Source organism: Ambystoma mexicanum, chromosome 10 (genome assembly GCF_040938575.1).
Source record: "Ambystoma mexicanum isolate Mex_15411 chromosome 10, UKY_AmexF1_1, whole genome shotgun sequence".
In the NCBI taxonomy this organism is placed as follows: domain Eukaryota; kingdom Metazoa; phylum Chordata; class Amphibia; order Caudata; family Ambystomatidae; genus Ambystoma; species Ambystoma mexicanum.
In genome coordinates this window covers 1,700,666,014-1,700,688,481 of record NC_090932.1, presented here as the reverse complement: position 1 = coordinate 1,700,688,481, position 22,468 = coordinate 1,700,666,014, and the positions used below count along the sequence as shown (strand labels likewise).

At 45.4% G+C, this 22,468-nt stretch overlaps 1 protein-coding gene across 4 annotated transcripts in view; it reads right to left on the bottom strand.

Moving 5' to 3' along the window:
• Positions 1-3,845: 3,845 nt before the first annotated feature.
• Positions 3,846-22,468, bottom strand: part of GLT1D1 (glycosyltransferase 1 domain containing 1) — a 924,582-nt gene continuing 905,959 nt past the window's right edge. For all 4 annotated transcript variants that reach the window (XM_069620130.1, XM_069620126.1, XM_069620129.1 and 1 more), the window contains one exon: positions 3,846-9,482. In XM_069620130.1, the coding sequence (XP_069476231.1) occupies positions 9,315-9,482 (168 nt within the window). In that variant the 3' untranslated portion in view covers positions 3,846-9,314. The remainder of the gene's footprint in view (positions 9,483-22,468) is intronic.

The following is a 22,468-nucleotide window of genomic DNA, read 5'->3' as shown; positions in this document are numbered from 1 at the left end:
CAAACCACCCTTGGTCATCTCTTATCTGTATGTTGATGGTGTCAAAATGGTTTTTAGACAAGGGAACATAGTCAAGTTTGTTGTATTGAATGTTCATTATATCGTCGTCGTTACCTTTAATCTCCACAGTTCTAAGTAGCGGGCATAGCTATTCCCCAGCCGTTGATACTCCACAACATCGCAATAGAGCAATAAGCTACAAAAAGCCCTATTAATGTCGGTGCAGGTATTATCCCATGGTTCTTTACTTCCAATGTGTTGCAGCCCCCAGTATGTTGCGCAGTTGTAGCATTGTGACTTCCTATTCAGGTTTGTTTGATACAGCCTTGTTGATGACTCTCATAAATTCTGGTATATTTGAATGATGCCCCTAGGGAAATCCACCCGACCAGAGCCTGGGAGGGTTTGTTCATTTTATAATAAAGGTTGCTTCCCCCGGGGATAAAGTGTCCCACGATTGGAAGTACTGCACTTCGGTGAGCGCCAAGGTCCACTGCCCCTCCACATTTACGGGTTTGACCAGCTTCACAGTGAAGTTGGAGATTTTGTTCCCTGGAAATGTCTCGGCTGAAGCGTTGCTGGGAAGCATGATCTAAAAAGGTGCCGACTCCATTTTGACCACTGCTACACACCCATAGTCTCTATGTATCCGGCTGACACCCAAATGTTGAATTTGTCAGACCAGCCCATCCATTTAACTAAATATTGTTTTCTGGCTCCACAGCCTTTACCTTTTATGACTTTCGATTCTATAAACTCGCTTTTGGTCTTTACTGACTTTCTGGATCTCCTCCCTATAAAAAAACCTTGAACACCCTTGCCCGAATAATCAATTACCGTGTATATATAGACACCCTCCCTCTGAGTCACTCCTACGATAAAAAATCTTGTCACTGTAGTTCTGCTTGTATCCCTATGTAAAGGCGGCCTTGTGTTTTGAAATCTGCTCATGCTCCCCTTTTTAAAAAGTCTTTCCAAGTACAGTTTTTTCCAGACCTCCAGGTTCTTTGATGTTACATCAGCAGGGTTGGTTTTAATAGATCTATGATGTGTATTGTTATATACATTTATAAATGAAGGTAGCACCTCCATATATCTTTGGGTGTTTTTAGCTGTAAGAAAAATCACTAGAGTCATGTTTTAAATGTGTGTATAAAACGTTCTACAATGGAGGCTTAAACTTCAGAGTGTGTTACAAAGTGGTGCACAGCGTGTTGCTTTAGAAGATTCTGCAAAAGCTTATTTAAACATTCTTTACCAGCGTCCATCTGCAGTTTAGCAGGAACCCCGCCTTTGTTAAATATGTGCTTAAAAGCCATTGCTACACTGTGGCCCCCCTTTTTCTTCAAAGCCTCAACATGAACCTAATTTGATACACTTTGATGACGGCTAGAATATATCGAAAACCATAGTTATCTTTGTGAAACTGACTCAGATCCATAATATCTGCCTGCCACTGCTGATTGATATCACATACCACTGTCATTTGCCGTTTAAAATGCTTTTGTGCTGGTTTGTGTAGCATGTAGGCATCCTTCCTTGAAAGTCACTTCTGAACCGCTCCCTGTGACACCTTCTGACCATCGGATCACAGTTTACAACACAGCCTGTCAACCCCTACATAATTACTCAACACCTCCTTCATCATAATATATTTTCGACAGATTCAGTGTAGACATGTTACCCCGTAACAGCTCAACATAAAGACAGTCAATTTTTTATAAACATATTTTTTCATTTTTAAAACAGCAATTTTTATTCAAAATATATTCAAATTAAAATGCTAAAATAATTGGCCCGGTTATAGAATCCATATAAATGCGAATACCGCACGAAAACATTGAATGCCGCCACTTTGTTAAGCAATCGTGTTTCACTCAATTAGGTGCACATTTATATATACTTTATCCCCGACTAATTGGGAACTGTTTTCTCCATGAGGTTTCTAAGCCCCATCGAATACATGCATCTAAATTGCTTCATTTTCAAGAGAGGGTTATTTGCAGATGTTATAACTTTTAATGTTTTAGGTACACCGCGTTCAGTACCAGCAACGATCCTTATCTGTGTCAATGGCTGCATCAAGCGCAGCAAATCTACACTGCATTCAGGGTTCAACACAAAACATATTTTACGCAGCAAATTATCCACGTAAGATAGTTCCAGACATTCGTGAGCATCCTGCTGGGTATGTCCATAGCACCATCTGTAAAAGTTCAGGGGGTCACTATGGCCGTGACCCCCTGAATGGCTTGAATATCAGCGTGAAGCAGGGCCGCTGTGTCCATGTCAGTCTCCATTAGTGCAAGACAGTCCTTACACAGACTGTTACCCCCAGGCTTATAATTTGATTTGAGCATCAAGCGCACTGATTAATTGCACGGTCTTCATGGCTATCGGTCACCATCAGCAGCAGACAGGTCTTACACAGGCTATGTTCACAATAACCTGTGTTTTCATGTTGGTTTGAATAACAAACATATAAGTGTTAATAGTCCCGGCCGCCGCCTGGATCATCCCCATCCCCGCACACACGCCCTTGTTTTTCATCATGGTTCCGGAGAGGTTTGCGGGGGGTGCGGCATCCGTCTCCAGCTCCATTTCCGCATCCGCCTGCAGTGTCATAGGTTCACAGTCCTTGTCTTCAGCGCTCGCATCGCCTGCAAATGACTGCTCCATAACTGCATCGTCATTGTCCCAAAACTCTTCAGGTTCATAACCGCCCATTAAATCCTGAGCATCTTCCATCCCCTCATACACCATAAAATCCACAGGGGCTCCTGGGGTTGTTCTCCCCATGTCGTAGCTATGGCTGATCATAGTCGCCATTTTCTGAACAGCCCTTGGTTAGCTCAGAAAGTGTTGTGTTTTCCACCCTGTTGCAAAAAGCAATATGTCTGGGTTCTAAAGCCCACCCCTCGGTCACCCTAGCCTTAAACCAGCCCTTTCTATCACATTTTATATTAAAATGATATAAAGTTTATATTAAATGTATTCAGGGCTTATCAAATGTATTCCAGCTTTATATAAAAATAACAAATAATTCAGATATTTTGACATCACATTTTTTAATTTTGATATAAAAAAATCCTATATAATTGTGATATAAAAAAATCTGATACCAAAAATGTTTCACATAAAAAAAGAAAAAACTCGATATCAAATTAAAAATAAAACTTTAATATACAAATTGTTTTGATATCAAAACATTTTTTGATAGTCCCTTTTTTGTTTTTATAAATAGAAACAATGTAAAGTTTAGATAAAATTATACAGAAGCTTATCAAAAGCAAGCTTTATATACCATCATGACATCATGCCATCATGGCCACAACCCACTCCGGTGTCATCAAAGCGCCACCAAAACCTCACACTAACTGGCTAACTCCAACCAACTCACTATGCCCTCGACCAGGCAACAGTGCAAACACGCTCTCCCATATTAAAAACATTTTAATAAAATGTTTATATTAAAATCATTTTTATAAATGATACCCATTTCATATCAAAACATATTAAAACACTTCCTATAAAAATATACATTTGATATAATTTTGATAACTTTTTGATCTAAAAAATGTTTGATATTAAAATTAATATCAAAAGGGGCTAAAGACAAAAAGGGGGCATTCCCACCTGTCAAAATGTACTTATAGAGGAAAGGGGGGCCCCCCAATCTACTCCTCACAACACTTCACAAAGTTAAAGCAGCGCACAAGTTATAAATATATATTAGCTTTTGGTTGTGTATTGGTTCTGGACTGGAATCGCAGTGGTACGATACGAGGTTTGCAGATGGACATCGATTACTAATGAAAAATATACAAGAAAGCAAGCAGAATGTGTATGATTTATAATTCTTTATTAGCAATACAATTATAAGTTAACATCAGCCCTTCTTAAAAAATACATTGGCACAGCCACATAGTACAAATAAAAGTCTATAGAAAAAGACTGTATGGGTACAATGTGCGTTAACGGCTGCATGTAAACTAACTTTCTGGATGCAAATATAAGCCCGGCCTCGGCGGATCCATTACACAAATCAGACTGTTATTCAAGGCTTTTCATAATGTCATGGACGCCACATGGTACAAACCCCCTCAGCAGGTGGCACAAGTGCCGTCTTGGATCCCAGCAACCAGCAGGTAATATCGGTCAAGGGATCCAAAGTCCCCCTTCTCCCTTGGTCACGAAATTGCAGGCCAAACTATGTTTCTTCTGCTTCCTATCTGTGCATCATGGGTCTTGTAAACTGAATATTTGCACATAACGGAACAACCTAAAAAGCAGACACGTGACATTTCACACCCTGAAATGGAGCAGAGTCTTAGGCATATGCAGACGAGAATATATGTTGTGATGAAAAGAACTACTGTTGCAAATCATGACGCAAAGGAGTGACCATATGCAAAACCAGAGCTGAAAACTAAAAACAAGATTCTGACAAATGTACACATGCTATGACATTTCATGCAAAGGATTAAAAAATGAACTGTCACATGGTGATCTTAAAAATTATGATTTCGGGGAATTGTAATTTTATATCAAATGGATTCCTTATAAACTGTAAAGGCATTAAAAACATTTGCAACCAACATTTCTCCTTAAAACATCGCCTTTTGTCCATGAATTCAACAATTCCTAAAAAAGCAAAGCTCTCACTCTATATGCCTGTGCACCCGGGTGGTTTGGCCGGCTCTTAAATTCACAGTTGCAATTCCCAGCATGGGCAATGGGAGAGACATGAGCACACATAAGGTCTTTATATTCTTGTAGCTAATCCGATATGAGCCAGTTTACAAAACTTTTCTAGTTTACATTTATTTGAAACTCTTTAAAACACACCTAGAAAACCATCTTTAGGTCAGGGAACATGGTTTTATGTTTGTACACAGTAAAGTTTCTAACTTCGTGGACGCTCGTGTCTTACCTTTCAATTTCCTGACATTTTACAGAGATCTGAAAATATAGACATATTAACTTATTTGTTTATGAAAGAACACAAATAAGGCTCCACCTTCAATGCTCAGCTAGAGAAAGAAATGAGTATGTACCCTTTTCCAGGTCGTTTCTCTTTGCTTTAAGTATATTTTAAAGATCAAAGAAAGTCATCGACCTCCATCCTCCCCTCCTTCCCATAATACATTTACACCACATTTCTAGGATTAGCTTTTTTCAACCATGCAGCTGCAAGGAGACTATGTGATGACTGTGATAAATTTAAATACTGCCGCCTCCAAATTTCTTGATAAATAGATTAACAGTTTCATGAGAAGAGTTTTAATCCAAAAAGTAATTTATCGTCCGACATTGTTACATTTTCTTCATTACCCCATTACAGATAAATTCAAGCTGTGCAGCCCTGATAGTTGCACATAAAGGAACACAATGAAATCCTATGATACAGAATCAAAGATTACATACAGTAGCATTCATGTTTAATGTCCCACATAACCTTTGACATTAAATGATCCTAATTCATAATTCATCCCATCCTTTCCCAATTTGTCAAGAAACTAGTCCCCTCAATACACATTGGTTATGACAATGATCAAGTCTTATTTGCTTTAACAATAAACACACACACCTATATATATTTACATTTATAGATATAAAAATAGAACTTCTTAATGTTGCACAGATGAATATAATACTATGAAAAATGTAAGAACATTAATTATGTTAATCCGTGATTTGGGTACATTTTAAAAATCGGGAAATGTTGAACATTCACAAAGTTGCTTTTTAATCCCTAGACAATCATTCTATAAGTGTTGAGCAAAGCATTGGCAAACACAAGAAAATGTTTTAAAAGCAGCATTTTAAAAAACAGTAAAACTGGGAATATACATTTAAGCCATAGTCACCTTGGTTAGGCCTAACTTTAGGAGCGCCCAACTTGGGGACCGTGTGCATGGAAAAAACAAAAACGGAGACAACATGGTCATTTTAGTCAAGGTGTGTTATGAAATGCCCTAAAACGGGGGTGGAGGTGCGGCAGACGTGACGAACAGGGAAGTGCACTGCAGACAGTAATTATTGTTCCCATCTTATTTTAGCAGAATTTATAAAGCGCAACAAACACCCAAAGGCAACTTGGCGCTAGCTTGCACAGGACAGTGAAACAGGAAAAACAAAAAAAGTATTTAAACAGTGCCTGAAAGGCAAGTAGTCTGCCCCTAGCCAGAGGGCAAGAGGAAGGTAATTCCACAAGGAGCCGGCCAATACTGAAAAGGACCGACCACCGACCGAGTCAATCTGAAACGTGGCATCTCCACCAGATAGGCTGCAGCAGACCGCAAGGTCCAGCGAGGAACATACAGCTTGAATTTAGCCTGCAGATACAGGGCTCCAGACCCCCGCAGCACCCAATGCACTACGCAGAGTGCTTTGAATTGAACGTGCTTAGCAATTGGAAGGCAGTGCAGGCTGCACAAGATGGGAGAGACGTGAGCAGAGCAGGGAGTAGCAGAGGCTACCACAGCTGAGGATTGCTGTAGGATCTTCAACCACTGGATCAGATATGCTGGCCGCGAAAGAAAGAAAGATTTACAATAATCTAAAGAAGACTGATCCAGAGAAGAAACCACCGGACACAAAGGTGTGAAGAAAGAAAGGGAAGGACCCTACGAACAATTTTAACTATAAGATGCCTCGTCAGACAAATTACACTAATCTGGGCAGCCATCAAAAGATTTATTATCCCCATATCTTAGACCATAGTCACTGAAATCGGGCACGGGCCAAGCGAGGGGGGTCCGAAAGGAGGGGACCAATGAGCGGCAACAACAGGCAGGCCCACCACCAGTAACTCTTACCCCCATTCAGTTAAAGCCAGTTCTTACACATTAATTCCCCCATGGCTTCAAGACACGTCCTAAACCGGACTGCTGTTTCCGGCAGCAGCAGGTTTAGCCGATCTGAGCATCTTCATTGTATGCGTAACAGGAGAAGCCATGGGAGAAGGTGAGTTTGGTAAGTGGCTGAACATAAACATTGAACAACACTGGGGAAAGGGTGGAGCCTTGGGGAACAGCACAAGTAAGAGCAGTGGGAGCAGAGCAGAAAGGTGGAAGAGGAAGGGACTAGGAACGAGAGAAAGGACGTGAACCAGGCCAGAAGGCACAAGAGGGCTGACCCCAGCAAAACGACCAAGCAGGATGGCATGATCAATATTGTAAAAGGCATCTGACAAGTTGAGCAATATCGGAGCTCCCACGCCTCCTTGGTCATGCAGCAGAGTGAGGTCGTCCACAACAGTCCAGAACCCGCTCTGTGCTTTGTCCTGGGTGAAACCAGGAATGAGATGGATGGAAAAATAGAGGATTCCCCAAGAAAAGCGATAAGCAGAGGACAGACTCAAGTAATTTCATAAGAAAAGGAAGTAGGGATATAGGGCGAAAGTTCGCAGAAACAGAAGGATCAAGTGTAGATTTATTTTAGCAGAGGAATCACCAGGGTATTACCCAAATTGATTGCACAAATTCGAAAGAATGGTAGATTTGATCGAATTCGGTCACTACCATAAGTTCGAATGTGTGCATTCAATATGAATCCAAAAATCCCGAACATGAAGAGCGGGGGCTGGGGAGTGTCTCCTGCTCCACATGTTCGTTATCTTCGGCATCAGGTGTTTCTGGGTTTCCCTTGCTTCTGCAAATTTTGAAGCGGCGGATGCCAAAATAAAAAAAGGGACCCTGCAGTGTCAGATCTGACCCGCGTTAGAGGGACAGAACTGACGCTGCAGGGTTATAGGAGGAGCGGTGCCCAGTGGAAAGGTAAGTACGGGGGACATGAGGATGTTTGTTGGACTACTATATTTGGGTTTATTTGACCCAAGTACAAATTGAATCGCAGCGAAATCACCTATGGTCAATTCTGCCCCAATTCTTTATACTTCCGTCGAAGAACACAGGTCCATTACCAGAGTGTGTTTGAGAGAGGCAGGGATCTGGCCAGTTAGAAATGAGATAGTCTCCTCCTGTGTTATCAGTGGGGCAATCTGGGTCATAATCTCTTTCAAGACAAGCAATGGGATGGCATCCATCAGGGAGGCTGATTTTAGCCTATTTGTGTCCAACATAACTTCCTCAGGGGTAAACGTGGGAAAAGCATCCCAAACCGGACCTATTGTGGCCACAGACATCTCTTGCTGAGCTAGACTCCGTCTGAGCGCCAGAAGATCCTTGCAAATTTTCTCCATTTCATCCACAAAAAATGAGGACAAAGAGTTGCATAACGATTGAGACGCAGGTACCAATTCAGAAGAGGGGGCTGATCGGAAAGGCACCAATTTAAATAACTCACGCGATTGATTCAAAGATGTTTCTACTTGTTGGGAAAAGAAAGCATGTTTCCCTCAATATGGCTTTCTGTGACCGTACCGAGGCCAGCTGCAGGGTTAACGTGGCTTCGGAGCAATACTTCAGGCGCCATTTGCGCTCTTGCTTGTCTCGGCTGTAGACGGAGAGCACGCAATTGGTCACTGAACTAAGTTTGTGATACTTGACCCTTTCATTTCAGAGCCTTCAGAGGGGAGACAGAGTTGGTTATTGAAACGAAAGCCTGCAAGATGTCCAGAATGCATAATTAAAACGAAGACTGGCCTTATCGTCCGAAATGGAATGGGGCAAGTTAGCACATATGGCCAATCGGAGTATAATTGTGGTGATATAGAAGTTCTGCGGGGAAACCGAAGAGGAGAGTTCTATACAAAAAGAAATAAAAAGTGCACCATGTCCTTATTGAGGTTTATATCGGTAGAAAATAGAAGAGGATTTATCAAAAGGGTAAAAAAGAACAACCGTAAACATGTACTTCCATTGGAGGAAAGCAAAGAAACTGCTTCAAACAGCTCCAAGCAAAAGAAAGGTTGTGGCAAGGCGGCCAACCCCATCCAAAGCATTTTCCAATGTCAGGCTGGTACAAAAATATCATTTAATTGAAAAAACAAGATTTACCCACACCAAAATAAACTCATAAAAAAATTAAATATACACGCTTACAAAAAGAAAACCAAATATTGAAGAAATTACAGTTAGGGAAAATATTTCAAGCATGCATGCATTTCAGACAGTAATCTGAAGTGCTTTTAAAACATGTATTTCCCTTCATGATCAAATGGGTTCGTCTCGGTGGTGTCCCGCAACCTAAAACCATCCTTTGAATCCATTGATTGCCCAGCATTCCTTCCAACCCCAAGTTATTCTAACCTTCAGAAGTGGAGAACTTCTTACATCGACATCTGAACAACAAGAGAATTGTCAAAGTTCCATTATGCCCGTGAATGTTGCTGGATGGTGCATTCGCAGTCAGCCCTCAAAGTCCGCTGGACACTGAGTGCGCGCAATGAGGCGCTGATAAACTTGCCGTTCCAATTCCCATGAGTGATGCTTCTTTACGCGTTCCTTCGCGTTTGACACAATCTGGCTTCTTAAAGCAGGTTCTCTAATGAGCCGCTGGGCGAGCTGTACACATTCCTGGAAAATAACATGGAAACCAGTGGGTGTTACAGTCAATATTTACTAAATTAGTCTGACATTTCTAACTGATTTGTAAATTCCCAAATCATTTTTTATATCAAAATGGTAAACAGCGGAAACACCTTAAACATTTCTAAATATACTGCAGCTACTTTATCATTAATAAGGTTGGAATACATTCCATTACTTCTTAAAGAACAACTAAGTAGAAAAATATGTTTGAATTTTAAACCAACTATTCCAACTCATTTAAAATTCCTAAATACATGTAATACACTAGCCACCAAGTATTTTTAATAAACTTCTACAGTTTTAGAATTCTAAAACATTGGAATAGGAAGGATGCAAGATATTCAGGAGTTTGGTTGGGGAAAAAAGTTGACATTTGGTGTCGTGCTTACAATGTAATGTGAAGATATACAAAATAGCCTTTTCATTAAAAACTCAAATCCTTTTCAATTAAGTAAACTGACTTATACAAGAAATGTGCAGTAATTAACGTTTTCCACCATTAAGTTGAATAAGAGGTTTTTCACAACTTGGGGAAGTTGGCACAGGTGTACTTCAATCTTTATAATCAAGTTTGCCGCAGATAAGCATCCTCGTATATTCTACAGATCCACTCCTGGGCTGCAGAAGCTCGCCTAGGGATCCTCGTACATTCTACAGATCCGCTCCTGGACTGCAGAAGCTCGCCTAGGGATCCTCGTACATTCTACAGATCCGCTCCTGGACTGCAGAAGCTCGCCTAGGGATCCTCGTACATTCTACAGATCCGCTCCTGGACTGCAGAAGCTCGCCTAGGGATCCTCGTACATTCTACAGATCCGCTCCTGGACTGCCGAAGCTCGCCTAGGGATCCTCGTACATTCTACAGATCCGCTCCTGGACTGCCGAAGCTCGCCTAGGGATCCTCGTACATTCTACAGATCCGCTCCTGGACTGCCGAAGCTCGCCTAGGGATCCTCGTACATTCTACAGATCCGCTCCTGGACTGCCGAAGCTCGCCTAGGGATCCTCGTACATTCTACAGATCCGCTCCTGGACTGCCGAAGCTCGCCTAGGGATCCTCGTATATTCTACAGATCCGCTCCTGGACTGCAGAAGCTCGCCTAGGGATCCTCGTATATTCTACAGATCCGCTCCTGGACTGCAGAAGCTCGCCTAGGGATCCTCGTATATTCTACAGATCCGCTCCTGGACTGCAGAAGCTCGCCTAGGGATCCTCGTATATTCTACAGATCCGCTCCTGGACTGCAGAAGCTCGCCTAGGGATCCTCGTATATTCTACAGATCCGCTCCTGGACTGCAGAAGCTCGCCTATGGATCCTCGTATATTCTACAGATCCGCTCCTGGACTGCAGAAGCTCGCCTAGGGATCCTCGTATATTCTACAGATCCGCTCCTGGACTGCAGAAGCTCGCCTAGGGATCCTCGTATATTCTACAGATCCGCTCCTGGACTGCAGAAGCTCGCCTAGGGATCCTCGTATATTCTACAGATCCGCTCCTGGACTGCAGAAGCTCGCCTAGGGATCCTCGTATATTCTACAGATCCGCTCCTGGACTGCAGAAGCTCGCCTAGGGATCCTCGTATATTCTACAGATCCGCTCCTGGACTGCAGAAGCTCGCCTAGGGATCCTCGGATATTCTACAGATCCGCTCCTGGACTGCAGAAGCTCGCCTAGGGATCCTCGGATATTCTACAGATCCGCTCCTGGACTGCAGAAGCTCGCCTAGGGATCCTCGGATATTCTACAGATCCGCTCCTGGACTGCAGAAGCTCGCCTAGGGATCCTCGGATATTCTACAGATCCGCTCCTGGACTGCAGAAGCTCGCCTAGGGATCCTCGGATATTCTACAGATCCGCTCCTGGACTGCAGAAGCTCGCCTAGGGATCCTCGGATATTCTACAGATCCGCTCCTGGACTGCAGAAGCTCGCCTAGGTATCCTCGGATATTCTACAGATCCGCTCCTGGACTGCAGAAGCTCGCCTAGGGATCCTCGGATATTCTACAGATCCGCTCCTGGACTGCTTAAGCTCGCCTAGGGATCCTCGGATATTCTACAGATCCGCTCCTGGACTGCAGAAGCTCGCCTAGGGATCCTCGTATATTCTACAGATCCGCTCCTGGACTGCAGAAGCTCGCCTAGGGATCCTCGTATATTACAGATCCACTCCTGGACTGCAGAAGCTCGCCTAGGGATCCTCGTATATTCTACAGATCCACTCCTGGGCTGCAGAAGCTCGCCTAGGGATCCTCGTATATTCTACAGATCCACTCCTGGGCTGCAGAAGCTCGCCTAGGGATCCTCGTATATTCTACAGATCCACTCCTGGGCTGCAGAAGCTCGCCTAGGGATCCTCGTATATTCTACAGATCCACTCCTGGGCTGCAGAAGCTCGCCTAGGGATCCTCGTATATTCTACAGATCCACTCCTGGGCTGCAGAAGCTCGCCTAGGGATCCTCGTATATTCTACAGATCCACTCCTGGGCTGCAGAAGCTCGCCTAGGGATCCTCGTATATTCTACAGATCCACTCCTGGGCTGCAGAAGCTCGCCTAGGGATCCTCGTATATTCTACAGATCCACTCCTGGGCTGCAGAAGCTCGCCTAGGGATCCTCGTATATTCTACAGATCCACTCCTGGGCTGCAGAAGCTCGCCTAGGGATCCTCGTATATTCTACAGATCCACTCCTGGGCTGCAGAAGCTCGCCTAGGGATCCTCGTATATTCTACAGATCCACTCCTGGGCTGCAGAAGCTCGCCTAGGGATCCTCGTATATTCTACAGATCCACTCCTGGGCTGCAGAAGCTCGCCTAGGGATCCTCGTATATTCTACAGATCCACTCCTGGGCTGCAGAAGCTCGCCTAGGGATCCTCGTATATTCTACAGATCCACTCCTGGGCTGCAGAAGCTCGCCTAGGGATCCTCGTATATTCTACAGATCCACTCCTGGGCTGCAGAAGCTCGCCTAGGGATCCTCGTATATTCTACAGATCCACTCCTGGGCTGCAGAAGCTCGCCTAGGGATCCTCGTATATTCTACAGATCCACTCCTGGGCTGCAGAAGCTCGCCTAGGGATCCTCGTATATTCTACAGATCCACTCCTGGGCTGCAGAAGCTCGCCTAGGGATCCTCGTATATTCTACAGATCCACTCCTGGGCTGCAGAAGCTCGCCTAGGGATCCTCGTATATTCTACAGATCCACTCCTGGGCTGCAGAAGCTCGCCTAGGGATCCTCGTATATTCTACAGATCCACTCCTGGACTGCAGAAGCTCGCCTAGGGATCCTCGTATATTCTACAGATCCACTCCTGGACTGCAGAAGCTCGCCTAGGGATCCTCGTATATTCTACAGATCCACTCCTGGACTGCAGAAGCTCGCCTAGGGATCCTCGTATATTCTACAGATCCACTCCTGGACTGCAGAAGCTCGCCTAGGGATCCTCGTATATTCTACAGATCCACTCCTGGACTGCAGAAGCTCGCCTAGGGTTCCTTGTATATTTTACAGATCTATTCCTGGGCTGCAGAAGCTCGCACAGGGGTCCTGGGATATTCTACAGATCTACTCCTGAACTGCAGAAGCTCGCCTAGGGATCCTCAGATATTCTACAGATCCAATCCTGGACTGCAGAAGCTCGCCTAGGGATCCTTGTATATTCTACAGATCCACTCCTGGACTGCCGAAGCTCGCATAGGGATCCTCGTATATTCTACAGATCCACTCCTGGACTGCAGAAGCTCGCCTAGAGATCCTTGTATATTCTACAGATCTACTCCTGGGCTGCAGAAGCTCGCACAGGGGTCCTGGGATATTCTACAGATCTACTCCTGGGCTGTAGAAGCTCGCACAGGGGTCCTAGGATATTCTACAGATCCACTACTCGACTGAAGAAGCACGCACAGGGGTCCTAGAATATTCTACAGATCCACTACTGGATTGAAGAAGCTCGCCTAGGGATCCTCGTATATTCTACAGATCCACTCCTGGACTGCAGAAGCTCGCCTAGGGATCCTCGTATATTCTACAGATCCGCTCCTGGACTGCAGAAGCTCGCCTAGGGATCCTCGTATATTCTACAGATCCGCTCCTGGACTGCCGAAGCTCGCCTAGGGATCCTTGTATATTCTACAGATCCGCTCCTGGACTGCAGAAGCTCGCCTAGGGATCCTCGTATATTCTACAGATCCACTCCTGGACTGCAGAAGCTTGCCTAGGGATCCTCGTATATTCTACAGATCCACTCCTGGACTGCAGAAGCTCGCCTAGGGATCCTCGTATATTCTACAGATCCACTCCTGGACTGCAGAAACTCGCCTAGGGATCCTCGTATATTCTACAGATCCACTCCTGGACTGCAGAAGCTCGCCTAGGGATCCTCGTATATTCTACAGATCCACTCCTGGACTGCAGAAGCTCGCCTAGGGATCCTCGTATATTCTACAGATCCACTCCTGGACTGCAGAAACTCGCCTAGGGATCCTCGTATATTCTACAGATCCACTCCTGGACTGCAGAAGCTCGCCTAGGGATCCTCGTATATTCTACAGATCCACTCCTGGACTGCAGAAGCTCGCCTAGGGATCCTCGTATATTCTACAGATCCGCTCCTGGACTGCCGAAGCTCGCCTAGGGATCCTCGTATATTCTACAGATCCGCTCCTGGACTGCAGAAGCTCACCTAGGGATCCTTGTATATTATACAGATCTATTCCTGGACTGAAGAAGCGCGCACAGGGGGTTCTTAAATATTCTACAGATCCACTCCTGAACTGCAGAAGCTCGCACAGGGGGTTCTTAAATATTCTACAGATCCACTCCTGAACTGCAGAAGCTTGCACAGGGGTCGTCAGATATTCTACAGATCTACTCCTGAACTGCAGAAGCACGCACAGGGGTTCTCAGATATTCTACAGATCCACTCCTGGGCTGCAGAAGCTTGCATAGGGGTCCTCTTCTACAGATCCACTCCGGGACTGCAGAAGCTCACACAGGGGTCCTCATATCCTCTGCAGTCCAGGAGTGGATCTGTTGCTCACCTAGAGGTCCTTAGATATTCTACAGATTCACTCATGGATCAGATATTCTACAGATCTATTCCTGGACTGCAGAAGCTCGCCTAGGGATCCTCGTATATTCTACAGATCTATTCCTGGACTGCAGAAGCTCACCTAGAGGTCCTTAGATATTCTACAGATTCACTCATGGATCAGATATTCTACAGATCTATTCCTGGACTGCCGAAGCTCGCCTAGGGATCCTCGTATATTCTACAGATCCACTCCTGGACTGCAGAAGCTCGCCTAGGGATCCTCGTATATTCTACAGATCCACTCCTGGACTGCAGAAGCTCGCCTAGGGATCCTCGTATATTCTACAGATCCACTCCTGGACTGCAGAAGCTCGCCTAGGGATCCTCGTATATTCTACAGATCCACTTGTGGACTGCAGAAGCTCGCCTAGGGATCCTCGTATATTCTACAGATCCACTCCTGGACTGCAGAAGCTCGCCTAGAGATCCTCGTATATTCTACAGATCCACTCCTGGACTGCAGAAGCTCGCCTAGGGATCCTCGTATATTATACAGATCTATTCCTGGACTGAAGAAGCTCGCCTAGGGATCCTCGTATATTCTACAGATCCGCTCCTGGACTGCAGAAGCTCGCCTAGGGATCCTCGTATATTCTACAGATCCACTCCTGGACTGCAGAAGCTCGCCTAGGGATCCTCGTATATTCTACAGATCCGCTCCTGGACTGCAGAAGCTCGCCTAGGGATCCTCGTATATTCTACAGATCCGCTCCTGGACTGCCGAAGCTCGCCTAGGGATCCTCGTATATTCTACAGATCCGCTCCTGGACTGCAGAAGCTCGCCTAGGGATCCTCGTATATTCTACAGATCCACTCCTGGACTGCAGAAGCTCGCCTAGGGATCCTCGTATATTCTACAGATCCGCTCCTGGACTGCAGAAGCTCGCCTAGGGATCCTCTTATATTCTACAGATCCGCTCCTGGACTGCCAAAGCTCGCCTAGGGATCCTCGTATATTCTACAGATCCGCTCCTGGACTGCAGAAGCTCGCCTAGGGATCCTTGTATATTATACAGATCTATTCCTGGACTGAAGAAGCTCGCCTAGGGATCCTCGTATATTCTACAGATCCACTCCTGAACTGCAGAAGCTCGCACAGGGGGTTCTTAAATATTCTACAGATCCACTCCTGAACTGCAGAAGCTTGCACAGGGGTCGTCAGATATTCTACAGATCTACTCCTGAACTGCAGAAGCTCGCACAGGGGTCCTAGGATATTCTACAGATCCACTACTCGACTGAAGAAGCACGCACAGGGGTTCTCAGATATTCTACAGATCCACTCCTGGGCTGCAGAAGCTTGCATAGGGGTCCTCTTCTACAGATCCACTCCGGGACTGCAGAACCTCGCACAGGGGTCCTCAGATATTCTACAGATATACTACTGGGCTGCAGAAGCTCACACAGGGGTCCTCATATCCTCTGCAGTCCAGGAGTGGATCTGTTGCTCACCTAGAGGTCCTTAGATATTCTACAGATTCACTCATGGATCAGATATTCTACAGATCTATTCCTGGACTGCAGAAGCTCGCCTAGGGATCCTCGTATATTCTACAGATCCGCTCCTGGACTGCAGAAGCTCGCCTAGGGATCCTTGTATATTATACAGATCTATTCCTGGACTGAAGAAGCTCGCACAGGGGGTTCTTAAATATTCTACAGATCCACTCCTGAACTGCAGAAGCTCGCACAGGGGGTTCTTAAATATTCTACAGATCCACTCCTGAACTGCAGAAGCTTGCACAGGGGTCGTCAGATATTCTACAGATCCACTCCTGGGCTGCAGAAGCTTGCATAGGGGTCCTCTTCTACAGATCCACTCCGGGACTGCAGAACCTCGCACAGGGGTCCTCAGATATTCTACAGATCTACTATTGGGCTGCAGAAGCTCACACAGGGGTCCTCATATCCTCTGCAGTCCAGGAGTGGATCTGTTGCCCACCTAGAGGTCCTTAGATATTCTACAGATTCACTCATGGATCAGATATTCTACAGATCTATTCCTGGACTGCAGAAGCTCGCCTAGGGATCCTCGTATATTCTACAGATCTATTCCTGGACTGCAGAAGCTCACCTAGAGGTCCTTAGATATTCTACAGATTCACTCATGGATCAGATATTCTACAGATCTATTCCTGGACTGCCGAAGCTCGCCTAGGGTCCTCGTATATTCTACAGATCCACTCCTGGACTGCAGAAGCTCGCCTAGGGATCCTCGTATATTCTACAGATCCACTCCTGGACTGCAGAAGCTCGCCTAGGGATCCTCGTATATTCTACAGATCCACTCCTGGACTGCAGAAGCTCGCCTAGGGATCCTCGTATATTCTACAGATCCACTCCTGGACTGCAGAAGCTCGCCTAGGGATCCTCGTATATTCTACAGATCCACTCCTGGACTGCAGAAGCTTGCCTAGGGATCCTCGTATATTCTACAGATCCACTCCTGGACTGCAGAAGCTCGCCTAGGGATCCTCGTATATTCTACAGATCCACTCCTGGACTGCAGAAGCTCACCTAGGGATCCTCGTATATTCTACAGCTCCACTCCTGGACTGCAGAAGCTCGCCTAGGGATCCTCGTATATTATACAGATCTATTCCTGGACTGAAGAAGCTCGCCTAGGGATCCTCGTATATTCTACAGATCCACTCGGACTGCAGAAGCTCGCCTAGGGATCCTCGTATATTCTACAGATCCACTCCTGGACTGCAGAAGCTCGCCTAGGGATCCTCGTATATTCTACAGATCCGCTCCTGGACTGCAGAAGCTCGCCTAGGGATCCTCGTATATTCTACAGATCCGCTCCTGGACTGCCGAAGCTCGCCTAGGGATCCTCGTATATTCTACAGATCCGCTCCTGGACTGCAGAAGCTCGCCTAGGGATCCTCTTATATTCTACAGATCCACTCCTGGACTGCCGAAGCTCGCCTAGGGATCCTCGTATATTCTACAGATCCGCTCCTGGACTGCAGAAGCTCGCCTAGGGATCCTTGTATATTATACAGATCTATTCCTGGACTGAAGAAGCTCGCCTAGGGATCCTCGTATATTCTACAGATCCACTCCTGAACTGCAGAAGCTCGCACAGGGGGTTCTTAAATATTCTACAGATCCACTCCTGAACTGCAGAAGCTTGCACAGGGGTCGTCAGATATTCTACAGATCTACTCCTGAACTGCAGAAGCTCACACAGGGGTCCTAGGATATTCTACAGATCCACTACTCGACTGAAGAAGCACGCACAGGGGTTCTCAGATATTCTACAGATCCACTCCTGGGCTGCAGAAGCTTGCATAGGGGTCCTCTTCTACAGATCCACTCCGGGACTGCAGAACCTCGCACAGGGGTCCTCAGATATTCTACAGATCTACTACTGGGCTGCAGAAGCTCACACAGGGGTCCTCATATCCTCTGCAGTCCAGGAGTGGATCTGTTGCTCACCTAGAGGTCCTTAGATATTCTACAGATTCACTCATGGATCAGATATTCTACAGATCTATTCCTGGACTGCAGAAGCTCGCCTAGGGATCCTCGTATATTCTACAGATCCACTCCTGGACTGCAGAAGCTCACCTAGGGATCCTCGTATATTCTACAGATCCACTCCTGTACTGCAGAAGCTCACCTAGAGGTCCTTAGATATTCTACAGATTCACTCATGGATCAGATATTCTACAGATCCACTCCGGGACTGCAGAAGCTCACACAGGGGTCCTCATATCCTCTGCAGTCCAGGAGTGGATCTGTTGCTCACCTAGGGGTCCTTAGATATTCTACAGATCCACTCCTGGATCAGATATTCTACAGATCCATACCTGGACTGCAGAAGCTTGCATAGAGTCCTTTCATATGGTCTGGATAGAAGCTGTTTAAAGGTTACCATAATGCAGCATTCATTTAAAGTCACCGAACCCCGAGACATCATTGGCAGAAGTCCTTGAATCAGGAGCAAATTCTATATTTGTTCTAATCAAAGTTCCTAGAAGACCGCATTTTTCCAAAAAGCAATCATTTTGGGCATGTAACATATTTATTATATCTGCATCACCTTATGGAAGGGGCTTGGTCTTCGAAAGGACCCTTTAAGGCCCATCAGTCCAGCGAGGTGTTGCATGAGCCCTGCAGTGTTTTGGATCCATCTCTGGAAGAGGGAACCAGGGGCCAGTTTGGTCCTGTGACTTTAGCTGTGAACCAGCAGGTCACAACATCGACTAACGCCCCGTTAATGCAAAGGGCTCAAGAAAGGAAGCAGTTGCTGGAAATTGACAGTACTTTAAAATCGGCCAAAATAAGGGAGAAATTACCCTACCAGCAAGACTTTGGTTCTCTCTACAGAGGGTACCGGGCCCCCCTATTAGCTCTGCCACCCCCAAACAACGCTACAATGGTATGGATTACCATAATCCATCCATGTAGATTGCATGGGGCTGCAAACACCACCTATTGTGCAGATAAACATTACAAGCTCCAGGGTAGTAGATATGTAGTATTGATCCCAGTCAATCAGACCAACACTGTAGTGCAGTAGTTGTGTGTTTGTGCAAGTCTCCCACATATGGTTGGCCTAGGTATGTTCTCAATAGATGAGAAGGGACATCCAAGAGGTACACTACAACTTCCCCCATGTCTGTAATCAACTGACAGTCTTTGTCTGGTGGTTACCAAAATACACCCAAAGTCATAGTGGCTCTCAAGTGCTTTTAGGTCAAGTTTAATGGCATCCTCCCGCTACAAACCAATTAACAAGAACTTCACATAGAAGGTAGAAAATAAATTGAATTGCCAGGATTGAATGGCCTTTTTGAATGAACCCTGCATCTGCAGGTTGCAAGAAACTCAAGCATCCCAGGTACTGGCACGCCCAGAGCTTTGATCCTTTTCCACTCCGGCAATGAAAGAGCAAAAGGGGCGACCCAAGGGTGGCCCCCGGACATGGGTGCTCACCAAGCTAAAGGACAGAGAGCGTATGCTCCTGACCAGGACAAGTAATAAACTGGGCAATTCAACCAACCAGTCGGGCCTTAAACAAATCTATCTAGTATATCCTTACGATCCAACGAGTGTTCCGACGGCCTCCTCCTACCAGGAGTCTTTTATGGAGATTTTAGAAAGGATTCAACTGCGATGGGTGGTCAACAAGTACAGAGAGGAGATTTCAATGCCCATATTGGTGGGAATGACACATTCAAAGAGGAAACAGCTATGAGGAGATAAGGCCTACACAGGTTCCGCTCATGCAAAGATAAGGAGGCAGAAGACCTTCTGGAGGTGGAGTCAGCAGCAGGCCTTCAGTGTGTCAATGGCATGCCCCCACCTGATTGTCCTCCGAGATATACAAATGAGGCACAGGGAGTTAAACTATCTGTCAACTACCGTGGTCCTGCCTCTTGGTGGTGGTGTGTGGGGCGGTGGCATTGGGTACAGGAGGATCATGGATCAATTAGAGTTAGTCAATGAGGCCTCGGTTGAATCTGTGATCCAATCACAAGTGTCTATTTGGGCAAACTTGCTAACAATAGGGTGTGGGGGGAGAGGCTGCTGAAGTGGCACCTCAGGTCGGGCTTCACTGACGGCATCTTGAGTTTCAGGACTCAACAATGTGCAGGTCATTGCAGGCTTCACTGAAGTAGCAAGGAAAGTGGATGAGGTTGGGTCCACTCTTACTGCAAGGCATAAACAGATGGTTCAGAGGTGTGTGTAGGGGTGTGTGTGTGTGTGTGTGTGCACGTATGTGTCAAATGCATACCTAGCCTAGGATATGAGGGTGGTTGGTAGAGGGTCCACAAAGAAAGTTGCAGTGACACAATTGGTCAACAAAATGTTTCTCTCCAATCAGGCATATGCTGTGCAGGAGCAGACCTAGGCCACATTCAAAGCAGATGCTGACACTAGGCACACAATTACAAGTTAGCCCTTAAATCAATTCACAGAACTTTGTGGATGGCAGCACTGAGGCTCCATCTGTGTACGAGGAAGACTAGGGCTGCAGCTATTCTTGCCCCCAAATAGTGCAGCAAAGAGGGAAATCCATTGGAGAAGGTGGTGCTTGTACATAAGTAATATGACCTGGCCCATTATATACCTGTGCCGCAATACAACACCCTGCTTCTATGGGACCCACATATGTATTTCTTTATAGCCCCTTCATCGATACCACACAAAGAAACCCAATTGCACCTCTCTCCACGGTATGCTGCTGGTCTCAAACTACACGACCCATGCGCAAGGTTTGGACACATGCAACATGCCAAATGATCTACTGTCCTTGAGCGTAGGCACGGAATGCCATCTCTTATGGTGCCTGGCCTACGGATGAAGGGATCAGTCTTGTGAGCTGAATTTAAACCTCTCCATCAGCGCCCTATTTTTAGGCTTTTCATGATTTTTATTACATATGAACCATGTGTTAAAATAGCAAACAACTAAAACATACTGCTTGATTGAACTGTGTGGGATTGTTTTTCAAACAAAAAGGCAGAGAACACAAAAACAGTTCTAAAGTAAGGGTTCATTAGAGGCAAGCACTAAAAGGGAGCAGCCATAGAAGCTGGGTTCAAGCCTCTCCCCCAGTGCTTGATTATTTTTCATAAGGCGAGCTCCATATTGTTTGTGATTGGTTGGTGTAATGTGCTGGACCAGGACCAGCTGGGCTTGCTGTAATGTCTTTTACAAAAGCAATTGTAATACTAACTGAGGCGGACCGCAGATGGGGAGGGTATCATGCTATCCTCTTGCAAAGTGTTTTGTGATGCATTGAGGTTGTGTGGCAGTCTACCATTTTCAAATTGGATTTGAACCTTTCAGATGGGCGATTTCTGTCAAAACAGGATGCAATGGGCAAGCGTCCAGATTGTTGAGGCTCCAATCATTGAATGCTGTACTTAACCTTGTACTCAATCAAACTATTAAACTCCAGGGTTTAGAGCTTCTTGCAATCCTCAGCCTATCACCTTTTAAATGATCTTTTTCAGGGCGGCTTGCTTTCTTTGTGCATTGCATCTTGCGAACTACTAAACCTGCTGTACTCTCCACTTTCCTAGCATTGTACAATGACGGACACAGATATATGCAGCAATCTGAAGGAGCTTTTTGGTGCTGGGTAGATTAAAGAAATCTAGTAATGGCTTGCACCTCTCGGAATTGCCCTCATGTGGTGTGCAATCTAGTACTCCAAGGAGGAAGCACACTGTGAAGGCATCAGCAAGACACAGACAGCAGATTCAGAATTACAAATAAAACACGGTATTCACTTAAAGGTCAGGATGGGAAAAGGCCTAACTTGCCCTATGCTAAGGTGGGATTTCCCTACCTAAATGAAACTAAGGAAAGTGAGTCAAAGAGTTCAATTTAGGAATCTGTGTAAAAACCCCGATGCTTGCCCTCACAACTAAATGTGTACAATGTGTAGGGATGTCAGCAACCAAAAGAAACAGTGTCCGACAAAGTCCTGAGCTGCTTCCAGCTCGCAGCTTCCTTTCAGCCCCCTTACCCAAGTCTAAAACAGTTCCACAACAAGTCTCAACATTACCTTCCTTAGACTCAAGGTGACAGTCTAATCAAGACTCTGGGTTCCCTTCCCCAAGTTCTATGAAACACAGTTCAAATACATGGGAAACTTGAGACTCCGTTCTCACTGCAGCAAATATCTCAAAGCGCCAGGGTTCCATTCCCTGAGATTTAGTTTGTTGAGCAACACAGTACAAAAGAAAACATCCTTGTCTTCAAAATTTTAATTTCCAAAGTTCAATTATTTCTGCTTTCAAATATTTGTTTCTGTAGTTTGTAGCTTTCACACAAGTTTGTATCAATATTCCTTTGTTTAATTTTTTAAGCTCCACTGTAAATCAAGCTTCAGTATCTTTTGTTTTGCT